Raw genomic sequence first — 14285 nt, 5'->3', positions numbered from 1 at the left:
CGGCAGATGGACACGCTGGCTAAGTTATGCGAATTATTTCTAGGGCCAACACTGCTGCCGTAGATTCCGGTCGCCAATCCAACCGCATTGACATGCGATCTTCGTGCGTGACGACATCTAGAATAGCACTTCGCGATGGGATCTGCATCTTTCCAAGTGCCGAAGGTCCAAACGGTCACGTGAGGCTCAGCCACGGCAGTTGAGCTGGGGAGCAACTGCCGATGACCTTCCGACAGAGTCACAGAGCAATCAGCAATGCAAGTGTTGTGATGAATGCTTTTTAAACCTCTCGAGATGGAAATTGAATCGAAGTCCTTACTAATCTGCACCATGTATGATGCGGACCATTTCATCTCGTTGCTGTCTGAGACACGCTTGTCACGTCAGCCTGAAGCTATGGTGAATACTGTTGGCAGCAGTATAGAATAAGAATAGGAAACAGGCTTGGGTTTTCTCAAAGTAATGGCGCCATTGAAGGAGTAAGTCCTCGCAAGACAGAAACAGTCACTTGCGACAAGTATTATATGGCCTGATTAAACGTTTAGCAAGAGATGGTCCAGATGCTCTTTCGTTGTGGCTGGTCGCGTCGATTGGCATATTCTCGGAGCGCGATCCGTCCATGTCGCTGCGATTCGCAGACGATCAATCCGGGTGGTGGGAGTCCTGGCAATGGATGGAAGACGTCAGGGCGATGCATCGCCGTGTGTGTGGGCCTTGGGCTTGCACTGTAGTGATCCTGACTTAGCCAGCGCATCCATGTTGTCTGCTCCCTCCATCATCGATGGATGCCTTCTCAATGATGCGACAGCCTCATCCAGCGGCAAAGCCAGGAGAGGAAATGCCTCATTATGCAGATCTCAAGGCACCGTTGTGCTTGCTGCAGGTGCTTTCAGAGCACAGCAAATGCGTCATAGGTGGTCGCCGGGGACGCAGCATCTACCATTCCGGAAACCGCCACGAAAAATACCGGCGGACTTTGCATCGTGAAGCGACGTTTGGCTCTATAGGGACCTTCAGAAATGGTCAACCTGGCCACCGGCTTCCAAATAAGCGCTAGCTCGTGACCGTTAGGTGAAGGATTAATGTGGCGCTTTTTACGGACCTTTAGAAGAGGCTAATTGGCATGTGATTGAAAGCGGTTTAGTGTAGTAAGGAGCCCCTGTTCTAGACCTTCTAGGGGTATAAACCTCAGCTATAGACCTATAGACAGTGTAGTATACTAAACTATAGAAACTAGAGCGATTATAGTTACTACAGCTACTGCAACGGTCGTTACTATTACGAGTAAATACCTCGAGGAAGACAGTAGTAATAAGAACTAGTAGGCGTAGAGGAAGGGTAAATCTATACGTAAATAGTAGCACCGCTAGTTAAGGCGTAACCGACTATTTAAACTAGCAAGAATATATAATAAACAGCGCTTCGACCTTCTTAGTTATCCGGAGGCTAATATTAAGGGTAACTTCCGCTTTATAAGGCCTAAATTAATAGAGTTAGTAGACCTATTAGATATTAGTTCAATCGTGTTACTAGTTAGCCTTAAATTGCTACCTATAACGGTGCTTTGTATTGTCTATAAGCGGCTATCTAGTCTAGGCTTCTAGAAGGATATAGATAAGAAGTTTAGCTATTTAGCTACTATATTAAGTTATATATTTAATACGGTAGTATATAGCCTAGCGCTAAGGTAGAAGTCGTTCTTATTCTTTAATAAGAGGCGGCTTAGTAAGCAATATCTCCGGAGCCTAGCGGAGTCGCTGTATCTATTAGTTAGAGTGTCTAGTGTCTTCGGATATATAGATAGTACTATAAGGAAGATTGCGAGACCTAGTCGCAACTAGAGGGTATTCTATAATAGCTATAAGCACTTCTATAGCCTTAAATTCTAAGGTATATAGCTGCTAGATAGAATACTGCTTATTAATAGCCCTTATTCTAGCTCTTACGGCGATAGTCGACTAGTCCGCGAGTCTAATATTAACTAGGTATAGCATAAGTTGTTTAATAACGACCCTATCGAAGACAAGCTCTTTCTCTTTAGTAACTCGGTATATAGACAGGTTAATAGCATTATTAAATCGTAGAAGTCGAAGAGAGGCGGCTATCGTAACCCTATATAGGCGCAGGTTGCGAAGGAATAGTCGGCTCTACGACAGTCGGTCGAATAGGGGTTTAGTAAGGTAACTAACAACTAGCTATTCTTCGAGTATAAGAAGGGGCTGCGGACTAGTTTAATACCGATAGGGTCCTACTATTTAGTAGCAGTATTACTCACTAATTGCCTGTCTTGCTATCGTAGAAACAAGGTCGCTACGCACTACGGTTTAAGGTGTCCGGACATTAGAGATTACTTAGGTGCTAAGCTGCTACCTATGCCGCTAGTAGGTATAGAAATGCCGGATCTAATGCGTGCAAACCCTTCTAGTAATAGATTAGAGGTTGGAAGTAATATAGAAGACATAGGGGAAGTAGTTATTAATAATAGTAATAAAGAATAGTAAAGAATAGCGATAGATTAGTAAGGAGATAATATCTAACTCTTCCCTATCCTCTTATTAATACTCGGATTAGATACGGAAGAGCTTCGGATAGCTGTTTTACTATAGCGAGAGCTATATACCTTGCTTCTTAGTATCTTAGCAAGATACAAAGGCAGAGAATAGTAAGGGATATAGAAATTTCTAGAAGTCTTCGAAATTCACTATTAGTAACTAATAGAACTATAGTATTATAACTAATAGTATCGAAGGTAGTAACAACTATACTAGAGAATTCGCCTCTTACTAAGTTTCTTACTAATTCCGGAACTAACGAGCACTCGGAATACTATATACGATATACCCGATTTAGTCCTCTTCGCTTAAGTCTAATACCTCGATTACGCGAATATCTATATACTAGCGGCTATTAATTTCCAATATCTAACGCTTCTAACAACTACGAGACAGTTCCATCGCTATCGTAGCCGTCGTTACTATGTCCTATCGGCGTTATAACGTTAGTAACGAGGTTCTCGTTAAGGCTAAAGTCGGTAACCTACGATAACTGCGAAGGAATAAGAGGAACGTGTCTAACACGTCTAATAAGAAGGGCTCTTAGCTTATTAAATTAACGTACCGTAGACGCGTACATTAGCTTTATACGCTTCTTAGAGCGGCTGTCGATATCGTCTATTCGGCGGATTAGATAGTAGTTATTTGTTGCCTCGGAATAATAGTTAGCTCTTAGTTGATTTGCTAACGTAGTAATAGCTTCTCGAAATGGCTCTAATACTCGACTTAATAACTGCTCCTTATTTAGCTGCTTCTTACTATCGATATCTAAGCGGCGGCGCGTTATATATAGCGTCGAAGGGGGATTAGAAAGAGCCGGATTTGGTGCTAGCGTTAATAGAGCTATAACTAGACTCGGTATCGATAGACTTATAAACGCTACTAGTTCTTAGACTCGCTACGATATAATACGGAGCATATTGTCTTAGACTTGCTAAGCTAGTGTCTTATAACTACGTAGTTTATTAGGCGTAAGAAGCTTCTCGCGGAGCTTCTTATTATTTAGCAATATAGTGTCCTTAAAGCGATTAAGTATCTGTTTGAACTCGGAGTCCTTAGCAACTATACCGGAGGCCGTTAATAGCGCTCTACACTCGATAACTCGCTTTGCAATCTACCTACGAATAAGTGTATCTATACCCTTAATAGTACGCTGTCTAGTAGGCTTATAGTCGTTATACTACTTCTAACAGCGCTTAACTATATCTCGGATCCGACCTTCTATATAATAGCTAGCATTAGCCTCGAAGTGCTTAATAATTAGTAAGGTAAAATCGTCCGATATACGGCTATCGCTATTAACTCGATTATAGTCGTCTTCTACGCCTTCTAGTAGGTTAAAGTTGTACTAAGAGTCTTTAGTAGCAGTAGAAGGCTAAGAGTCGCTTAAATCTAGTATAGGCTATTAGACTATAGCCTATTGTTGTTCCTATTATTGCCGCTGCCGCTCGAGGTAAGCCGTTAAAGAGGTGTCTATATCTCTTTAAATAACCGGCCTCGGTAGAGTTAAATTTGGTATCTAGTTAGTAGCTATACTGCTCTCGCTATCGCTATTATAGCTTGAATTAGTTAATAAGCTTGCTATAGATATAGAGCGACTATATAGTAGCCGCTTAACAACCGACTAGATTAGAGATAATAGACTTCTAACTAAATATAGCTATATTAAAGAGACATCTATATAAAGAGGGTTACTTTAAAGAGCCGCTCGAATAGGTATAGGCGGTGCCTATAGTAGTAGATAGACTAGAGTAGCAAAGGCTAGTATAGAAGAGCCGGAGCCTAGGTCGATAATATAAGAGGGATAAGAGGGAGGGTCTATAGTAGCTATAATCGAGAACAAGGGTAGTTATACTAACAATTAAAGACCTCTCCTGCTTCTATAGGTAGCTCTTATCCTATAGACGACATACTATAAATTCTGCAATTAATCCTCGAATTTAGGTTCTATCTAGTAGCCCTTTAGCGGCCCCCTAGTAGCCCCTATTGCTAATTACAATAACGGCTACACACCTAGACCTTTATATATATAAGTTAGTGCCCTCTCGCACTACTATCTCGAAGATCTAATAGCTACTTTCTACCTCGCTATCGTAGGAGCTAATTTGCCTTTAATAAGCTAAGCCGGATAGGGTTTAAGCTACCTTCTATATTCTTCTAACACCTAACTTCTCCTAGCTAAGGCAGGATTACTACCCCTACGAGTCGTAAATATAGTGTCTTATATGCTTTTGAACGCGCGCGTTCAAAAGCACGGTCCAAGGTCTACGAGTTGATAATTCACCCCTGTTCAAACCGGCGGTCGAAGGATGCGGTACTAACCTTCGCATCCACCTTGTTCCCCGACTGCGCGAAATTGGTGGCTTCTGAAGGTCCCTTATGTCGCTTAGAGTCGTGAAGTTAGAGACAGGAGCTGTGCCCGCCCACACTCTCACAACCACTGGCGCAACGCGTGTGGACACGCCTTTCGGCTCTTCTCTTCTCTCCACATGTCTGACGGCGCTGATGACGGCGCACATCGCGGAGGCTGCTCTGGATCTGGATCTGGATCTGGGTCGTGTGATTGAGTTGATCGATTCCTCCTCCACCTCTGCACGCGTGCAGCTGTTGTGAAACGTGGGCGAAAGTCGCAAGGTTGGTGACGCGATCTAGACTCTTTATGTTCCTCTTCACTCCTCATTTGAAGTGCTTGCAGAGACGGCGACCTCGTCCTTCGTCATGGCCTGCAAGAGCTCGTGTTCTGTGGACAGTGTGGAGACCTGCCCATTGCCTGTTGGCGCCAGAGCTAAGCCGCATGGTGTGTGCAAGGTTCGGTTCCCAGGATAGGGTTGAGCTTCAGAGAAACATCCGCTCGGAGTGCATCGTCGATTGAGCATTGATCGCCCATGATGGCCGCTCTCCGGTGCTTTTTGATGAATTGCGATCTCGGTGTCAGCTTCGAAGGCCATTCATCAAGCCCAAATGCAAGGGAAGCCGGGTCTCATACAGGAGCCATGACGGCAATGACGACCGGCCTGGTTGTTGTCAAGTGGTATTTCCACGCTGCAAGTTGCATCAGTGCCAGTGCTGAGCAGGATATATCTATATGTCTCATATCTCATGAACGTAATCACCGAGTCATGCTGCAATCATCATAATGGCTCCTCCCACGCTTTGCCCATTAGCACAATCGGAAAGCAAAGCTAGATTCTTCCAACGGCTTAATTTCAGCGAAGATGACGCCGAGCATAGGGATCTGTATGCTGCTATGAAGGTGCGTCTCCACTCTGAACTGGTTGAGATACCTTTTGACGGGACCTTAGAGGGAAGCGGTCGAGGGAAGGAAGCGTTTGATTGAGCAAGATGCAAGTGATTCGTGCGTCTGGCTTTTGCCACAAGCACGCTGCGTCCATACTGACAAGGATTAGTGGATCGATAAAGGAAACAGCTATGCACAGTGAGATCCTGAACATTTATCGGCAGGCCAGTCCAAACACGAAGGCAGTGTATGATCTAGGCCGAGACACAGATGGTCTGGAAGAAGAAAACTGGATTGTAAGATGGCTTTTGTGGCATGCTTTTCGATACAGAGATACGAGAAACAACAGAAATCGGAAAGCGCCCCAGGGCGCAGCATCGAGAGGCGTGCCATCGGGGGAAGGCAGTGCGACACCAACGGACACTGAGAACAGCCCAGGGGAGCAATCAGAGGCCAGCTCAGAAAGGGAGACTGTCGGCCGCTACTACGACCCTGTTCGATCGCAATGGCAGCATCGGTAGCGTGAATATATTTGTTGAACATAGCGATCGGAGTTAATTGCCGGGCATAATAGGCGGGATTGTTGGGAGAGTTCATAATGATGCATAGCAATTTCCACCAGCATTTCGAACGTGCGTGTACTACAGCATGACGGCGTCCACGGGTATGTCTCAGCTGGGAGCTGGTGCGATGCTTTCGTGTTCTGCACCTTGGGTCTCTACCAGAGAGTAATTTGGTGCTGCAATTAAGCCAGTGATGTCTCGGTCGGCCTTGGAGAGATTGATTTGTCCCTTTTGCTCACTTGCGCGTGCCCTTCGTTCTCATGAAGCGTGTGTCCTTTTAATGCCATAAGGTTTTCAGAGTACGTATATGGTCTCATGCGCTGGACATCATGACAGGAAATAAGGAGATTGACAGGCGAGAGATGCCTGCTGTCTTGACAGAAGAGGATTGGTTGGGTAGGTGGTGCGGTTGCACTTCCTGCTGAGTCTTGGCATCGCGACTTCCCGCGCACGCGTCCGCGGAGGTGAACCATGAAAGACGGCGACCACCTGGATCCCGTAACATTCTTCATTCTGTGAGTCGATATTGAATAGAATGACCAAGACGCTCAGGCTAGCCGTGTGAGGCCGCTGTCTCCCTGCAGCGTGGGCGGGATAATGTCAACGGCCTCTCCGGAATATGGCTGATTGTGGGTAGCATCGGACGCCCAGCAGGCGCGCGACAGGTAACTATTTCCATAAGCCCTGCAGATGCATGACGAAGTTCCGTGTGGCGAGTCGGCAACCAACGAACGCCGCAACCAGGCTTTGGACACCCACGCTCAGCATCATCCTTCGTCAGCTGAAGTCGACAATAGCATCCCGGGCGATGACTGGCCCCACAGCAGCGGCAAATTCTGCGAACAGGCCTTTGAGCGTGGTCTTGTCCAGCGGTGATCCCGTGTCCCAGGAGACGATGTTCTGTGAGCCGATAGTCAGCGAGAACATTCATGCGGCTGGCAGCAGGATGCTCAGCTAGAAGACGACGTACCTGTGTTGGGTGAACTCCGGCATTCTTGAGAAAGATCTTCATATTATCAAGATCTACGGCCTGCTGTAAAGTTTCCAAGGTCATCACACCTGGCATACCTAATTGAAGGAGCGAGAGACCAGAGTGCATCGCTTCTAGTGGTGTCGGGTAAAGCACGTCGTCCATGGCTTCAGCTAATGCTCGATTCGGCATCTGTTCCTGAACATCTGCATCCGAGTTGCCAGAATCTGCAGCTCGCAACAGTGATTGTCTTTCCCGCTCCTTGGACACGCTAGCCCACTTTCTTGTCTCCATCAGATGCCGAAGCTCGTCGTTTAATGGCTGCCATTGCATGTTGTTGAGATCGAGTACGTGCTGTGGCTTGTAATCTCCTTTGTACCGCATCTTCCTACAGCAGTGAATGTAGTAGCCCATGTAGTAGTAATTGTAGCCGTCTTCAAGCGCAAGAGCTGCTTCTCTCAGCGCAGAAAGTTTTCCGAACGACCATTTTGCGAAGTCGCTGTGATAGAGGAAGTACACGCCACTTACGGCATGAGGCAAGAGATCAAGCACAGCCATTGCTACCAGCCGACCATTTAGTCTATAGCACTGGTGATAGCTGCCCAGTCTCTTGCCATCGGCATCTACGCGCCGGACAATGGGCGAGTCACAAAGAAAGCGCTTGAAGCCAGAACGGCTGATGTCGTCGTCACCGTCGTGATGCACGTGCCGTTGATAGTTGTCAAACAGTTCGAACTTTTCTTCCGTGAACTTGTCAGGCTCGAGCGATACCTCTAATTGATGATCTGGATCAATGCCCGGTTTGAGGTTGGGCGACTCGGCTTCATGGACTGATGAGATAAGATCAAATCCCTCATTCTGCCGCTTCTTCTCCCTGGTATCATTCAGTCCACGCGTTTCCTAGACTTCTTGGGATACATACTCTTTGGTCTTCGGGAAATTCTTGCTTGATTCCTCGAGGTACTTTTCGCCAGTCACATAGCGATTCCATCGATTTAATGCCTGCCGCTGGTCACGAGAAGGCTTAAATTCTGACGCCAGCAATCTAGTCAGTCAGTAGGGCAAGGCAGATGCAGTATCACAATACTGGTCATACCTGATCGTGTAGTGCGGACAGCAGGAGCGCGATGCGTCCGGAATGTAGAGGAGGCTGCCAGATCGTCTCCATCCTCGGTCCATCAGCTGCTGGTAGTGCTCAGGACTCAGTCTCTTCGTTCGGGCATAGTACGATGCGCCTGCGAGCTGCAGGTCAGAAGGGTGCTAGCCCGACGATTCGTCGTTCCTTGAGCCATGACTTGCAAAAGATCCGACAGAATGCAGGTGTATGATGAGATGTATTACGAAAGAGAGACGTGGGAAGGGGCGGTCTGCGTCAAGGGCGATCGGAAACGCACGAGAGTCGGGAGTTCGCTGACTTGAATGCTCTGCTTTGCAGTATCCGCAATCACCACTCTGGTATCCTAGCCAACACGATCCTTAGCCTCGATACTGTGGAAGTCGACTGTGACGTGGACAGTGTTGGTGGTATGGTGCACAGCGGTAGCATTGGAGCTCAGCTGGAGAGCTCTGGGATGTGCAGTGCGCAGACTGACATATCCAAGGCGTGCGCGCGAACACGAGGCCGAGAACAGCTTACCTATTGGTGTCAAAAGAGACCGCGCTGGGCCTGGGGAGCTCATGCTGCCCTCTGCAGGACACACAGGAGTTGCAGGCGCTAGGTTGGATGGAGCTGCCGCCGGCGCAGATGTCGAGCGGGAGAGTGGGATTATTTTATGTCGGCAGCGTGGCGCGCAAGCGCGGTGAGCTCAGGGTCGCGCTCAGGGTCGCGCTCAGGGTGGCCCAGGTGGCATGGGTCAGCGGTGCCGTTGTACATGCAGTGAGGTCTAGAATACTGTAGCAAAACGCACGAGAGCTCGCCGGGCGATCTGCTGGGCTGGTGATATCCGGGGTTTCGTCAGTCACACTTCACCCCGCGGTCGCGGGGGTTTGAGCTATACGCAAAATCGCGATTTGTTAGTAGGCTATACGTAAAACTCGATATAGTCGCACCTTCTAGTCCTATATAGATATCTAGGTATATGAAGTATCGAACCGCTAGTCTAAATATTATATTAGCGAGGTTATCTAAGTATATAGTAACTATAGACCTCGCTACCGCTATTTCTTATATAATCTCCTTAGCCTCCTTAGCAGGCGCGTCCACCTTATTCTAAACGCGTATTCTTCGTATTCTCTTTCTTCTAGTATATATATAGTATCTGTTTATCGGTATAGGGCGTAAGAAGGTCGGAAAGGTTGTTAAGAGGGTGCGCGCCGAGCGATTAATAGAGACAGAGAGGGCGGAGAGGGTAGTAAATCGAGTGGTTTCGAAGTACCGCGAATTAGAGGCCAAATTGTTAAAAGTTAGCCTTCGAGCGCTTTATAAGAGTAAGAAGGCAGCGGACCTATATTATCGTATTTACTAGCGGTTAAGAGGTCGTAGATCGCTAATATCGCGTAACGTAATAAATACTAAGCTAGATAGATCTTAGGAACTAGCGCTAGCGGATTATTGTCGAAAAAGGGACGAGATAGGTATATTCTTACTAGTAGCGTTAGTCGCTATTATAGCGATAGAAATAATAGTTAGTATACTACTAGAAGGGGTGCCGAAGGATACAATCGTACTATTTAGCGTAGATTAGGCGGACCGCTTTCTTAGTCGCTATAGACTTAGCAAGGTTAAGTCTAAATCTATTAAAGTGCAGCGTAAGGAGGCGTACGACCCTTCTACTATAAGGAGCTAGTTTAATAGGTTTAAGGCAATGCTAAAGCGACTAAATGTAAAGCCGCGGAATATATAGAATTTCGACGAGACCGGATTTCGAGTCGGTATTAGTAGCAACGAGTACGTCGTTATAATAGATACGAAGCGGCGCGCGTAGACCGAGTATAATAGCAACCGGATATATATTACTATCGTCGAGAGCGTTAATACCTATAGTAAGGCAATAGACTATTAGTTAATTATTAAAGTAGTAATAGTTCAAAAGCGTTAGGTCCCTAAAGAAGGTTAGTCTATTGCTATTACCTTAGGCAAGAACAACGTTACCTACTAACAATAATAGGCAAAGATAACTTCCTAATTACTATTAACGACTCTAGCTATATAACAGACGATACTGCTATATACTATATCCGCTAGTTTAAACGGAAGACGAGACCTAATAATCCGAATAAGTAGAGGGTGCTATTATGCGACAATTACGGCTCCTACTGCTTTAAAGAATTCGCTGCCTTTATAAAGCGCTATAAGATTCAATTATAGAGCCTATAACTATACACTTCGCACTTTATACAACCTCTTAACGTTATACTATTCTAGGTATACAAGTTGAGGCATAGGCAAGCGGTCTTAGAAGCTATATATCGTAGTGTTAGTGAATTTAGTATATCTAAGTTTATATAGGCGCTCTTAGCTATCCGGGTAAAGACTTTTATAAGGTATAATATAAGGGCGGCGTTTCGCAAGACAGGTATATTCCTAGTAGATAGGGAGGTCCCTTGCAAGTATATTCGAGATTAGTATAGGGCTACTAACTATAACTAGAACTAGCAAGCAATCGAGAGTAAGCTCTAATAGGAAGAAGCTTAATACGAGGAATCTCTAGTAATAGCGGAGGCCGCTTAGCAGGAGCACTTAGCGTCGGTTAAGCAAGAGCGTTTAGCAGAGCCTACTATTGTCGATCCTAATAGCTAGCATCTCGCTAATAATCGCTCTTATTTATAGGACCTTGAAAACGTAATTGCTTAGGGCATGCTATCGTTACTACTACTACCGCGGCGGACACCTACTCCCGAGTTGCTAGACTAGCTTCTTACTACGATAACGAGCCCTCGGAAGATTAGAGCGTCTCGTAAGGCTATACAAGCTCGCAAGAGCTTCCGACGTTATTATCTAAAACTAGCTCCGGAAGGTATCGACCTATTATTAACATTTAACCCCTTTTCCTCGTCGCCTATAAAGGACGCTAAAAGAGCCTACGAGATATTAGTTAGCGCCGCTATTTGCAAAGGCGAGGAATACAAGCGCAAATACTAGTCTACGAGTCTAGTTAAGCGTATAAAGAAGCGCTAGAAGGAGCAACCTAATCGGCTTATAAGAGCAGGTGCTATCGAGGCAGATAAATTGCGGTTATAACTTATATAATAAGATAAGGACCTAGCTAATAACGACCGCCGGAAGATGCTCTAAGAGGCATAGAGTGTATATAACAAGGTACGTACCTATCGACTTAAGTATAGTAAGGTATTCCGAGTCGTATTTAATAACAATAGCAAGACTAAGTAGATAGACGTTAAATTGTAGGCTATCGATAAGCCGCTACGACGAGTCTTCGATAAGCGACTTCTCGCTTTAAATAACAACCTTATATTAAAGAAGACTAGCGATCTATATACTAAGGACATCTACTTCTATAGGCGCTCTACTTACTCTACCGAGAGCGGCGATATAGTATATACGTAGAGTCCGATAAGGACACTAGAACTACCGACTCGCACTTATAACTACGAAGAAGGCGATATTCTAGTATAGACCGTTAAGCTAAGGCGACGACTGAATAGCCTATTCGCGTAAGAGCCTAATATACGATTGGACTAGCTATAACAAGACGAGGCGCTACTTAACGAAGATATAGTATATACTGTAATTTAGCCTTATTTAGTACCTCCTCGCTACCGCTACGAGTCTATATAAAGTAAGCGCTATTTCTACGAAGCTCCGAAGAAGTCTAACCGTTATAGAGGCGCTATTGTAATTGCTAGTAGTAAGAGCAACCCTATTAAGCTTAAAGAGGTAGATAGTAGATATAGTAGTTAGCTATTTAGCTAACAAGAAGAGATAGCAATTATATAATAGACATATAGGCCGACTTATAAGGTAATTAACTATATAGTTAATACGAGGTATGCGCGGAGGCCGAGTATAGGTCCATTTTGACTATATACGTAACTATATACCGTCGCAATTTAGTCGTTAATATGCCGGAAATCTACTGCTTCTTAACTATAATCGCACTTATACTTAGCTTCCTATTATATGTGCGTTATAATGTACGTTTAATCGAGTTTTGCGTGTAGCCTACTAACAAATCCCGATTTTGCGTATAGCTTAATCCCCCGAGCGCAGGCGAGGGGTGAAGTGGGCTGACGCAACCCCGGATAGCGCGGCCGTCCACCTTTTGCGTGCGCCCTCATCCTCTTCTCAACCAAAGATGACAGGCTCACCGCACGCTCGTTCGCTGTGCCGCCGCCGCATATAGGCTTCGCAAGGAACTAGCCATTCCATCTAGTTCCGAGCTAGACAATAATGCCCACGCCCACGCCCATCGTTCTCGTCCGGCGCTCGCGCTCAAATACGGTAGTAGTGCACACGGCGGAAATCGCCTTGCCTTGCGACGGGCAGGGCACGTGCTGCGAACCACTATAATAACTGCCCGACCCTCATTCTTCACCCTCCTACATTCACGATGCAGACGACCACGCGAGGCTCTTCACGCCTACCAAGGCCCATCTCCCGTCCGCAGACCCGGCGCAAGCGGGTATGAGGATTCTGTCCATCGCCTTCTTTGATTACTCTCGCTGTGCGCTTGGCGGCCCATCCACTCCCTTCGACCAGCCTTGCTGGTATACCGCATACGAGCGTCGTGTGACCGCCTCAAATCACCGCCCCAAGCTCGCCACGCGTCGATAGCATACCCTTTGCTCCGTCCCTCCGTCCCACTTTTACCATCTTTCGTGGACTAGACCTTTCGCTGTCGTCCGCAATGGCGCAACAGCAGGCCGGAGAGAGGTCAATGACCTCCAGACAAGGCCGGGACAAGCAGCGGTGAGTCGGCTCAAGACCAATTGCGATTCACAAAAATTGCTCTTTCATGTGAAGTCGAACTTTTACTGAGTCACGTGCTTGCAGATATGGTCCCAATGGCGAGCGTCTCGTAGCCGGCGTCGTGCCACTCAACGCTGACCGTACCTATGTCATGCTCATCCAGAGCTCCAGCCGTAAAGGTTGGGTGCTCCCCAAAGGCGGCTGGGAGACCGACGAGGCCACCGCTCAAGAAGCCGCCTGTCGCGAAGCCTGGGAGGAAGCAGGTATCGAGTGTCGCATTCAAAAAGATCTTGGCAATATCGAGGAGAAGAGAAGCGCAGCATCAATTGCCAAGTATGGCGCTCTAGCGCCAAAGGCATTGTACAAATTCTACGAGGTCATTGTAACCGTCACACGCGAGAACTGGCCCGAGGCACACAAGCGAGATCGGCAGTGGATGACCTTCCGCACAGCCAGAGACCTGCTACAAGATCGTCCGGAGCTCCTGGAGGCGCTGGAGCGAAGCAGTATCAAGCGGTAGTACTGCGAAACTGCCATCTTGAGCCAACGCAGCGCACACCGGATGTACCAAATCGACCCTGTCGCACCGACACTCGATATGAGCGAGGCCAACGACCTATGAATATCGGACGACTGATTCTAAACATCGGCACCCTCGGACTGGAAGCCTTTCATTATGTATGCATTGGGCGGCGAGCACTTGTTTCTTAAAAAGATCATCACGAGAACGGCACAGTTCTGGAGCTGTACGACTACATCCTAAGAGCCGAAAATGGCGCAGAGCAACGACATGGTCGCCATCGTACCTTTGATATTTAGATCAATGATACTTGTCAGCGAATGCCGCCTTTTGGCTGGCGGCACAAAAGTCGAAAATAGAGGCTACCAGTCTCATCATAGTCTCATATCCACCTCTGCCACATTTCACGTTTGACTTTCGGTAGATCTCCAGCTCACTTTGTTACAAGGAGAGGTGCCACCCTTTGCTCGCGATGACGGATAGCATGGTCTGGTCTGCAAGCATGTGCACATGGCCATCATGCAGTATGTTAGATGTCTTGAATTATTATTGTTGTGTATCGAATGTGCTGCA

At 46.6% G+C, this 14285-nt stretch overlaps 4 protein-coding genes across 4 annotated transcripts; 2 read left to right on the top strand and 2 right to left on the bottom strand.

Annotated features, from left to right (window-relative positions):
* Positions 1–619: 619 nt before the first annotated feature.
* MYCFIDRAFT_170655 (uncharacterized protein) lies at positions 620–1057 on the top strand (the record flags this gene model as incomplete). Its single annotated transcript, XM_007923700.1, has 3 exons — positions 620–705; positions 732–983; positions 1018–1057. The coding sequence occupies 3 exons, from the start codon at positions 620–622 to the stop codon at positions 1055–1057; spliced, it is 378 nt and encodes a 125-aa protein (XP_007921891.1).
* A 6073-nt stretch (positions 1058–7130) lies between these two features.
* MYCFIDRAFT_55606 (uncharacterized protein) lies at positions 7131–8643 on the bottom strand (the record flags this gene model as incomplete). The annotated part of the gene is made up of 4 exons (XM_007921978.1): positions 8420–8643; positions 8246–8368; positions 7324–8197; positions 7131–7253 (listed from the first exon to the last, which is right to left on the bottom strand). The coding sequence occupies exons 1-4, from the start codon at positions 8500–8502 to the stop codon at positions 7131–7133; spliced, it is 1203 nt and encodes a 400-aa protein (XP_007920169.1). The 5' UTR covers positions 8503–8643.
* Positions 8644–12475: 3832 nt separating this feature from the next.
* MYCFIDRAFT_170652 (uncharacterized protein) lies at positions 12476–13096 on the bottom strand (the record flags this gene model as incomplete). The annotated part of the gene is made up of 5 exons (XM_007923699.1): positions 12476–12510; positions 12543–12639; positions 12682–12787; positions 12819–13020; positions 13048–13096. 5 exons carry the CDS (start codon positions 13094–13096, stop codon positions 12476–12478), a joined length of 489 nt encoding a protein of 162 aa, XP_007921890.1.
* Positions 13097–13127: 31 nt separating this feature from the next.
* On the top strand, positions 13128–14069 carry MYCFIDRAFT_48795 (uncharacterized protein; the record flags this gene model as incomplete). Its single annotated transcript, XM_007921862.1, has 2 exons — positions 13128–13192; positions 13277–14069. The coding sequence occupies 2 exons, from the start codon at positions 13131–13133 to the stop codon at positions 13710–13712; spliced, it is 498 nt and encodes a 165-aa protein (XP_007920053.1). The 3' UTR covers positions 13713–14069.
* Positions 14070–14285: the final 216 nt, after the last annotated feature.

This window comes from Pseudocercospora fijiensis, assembly GCF_000340215.1.
Source record: "Pseudocercospora fijiensis CIRAD86 unplaced genomic scaffold MYCFIscaffold_1, whole genome shotgun sequence".
NCBI lineage: Eukaryota > Fungi > Ascomycota > Dothideomycetes > Mycosphaerellales > Mycosphaerellaceae > Pseudocercospora > Pseudocercospora fijiensis.
Note: the sequence above shows the minus strand (reverse complement) of the source record. Positions and strands in the feature narration are given on the sequence as shown.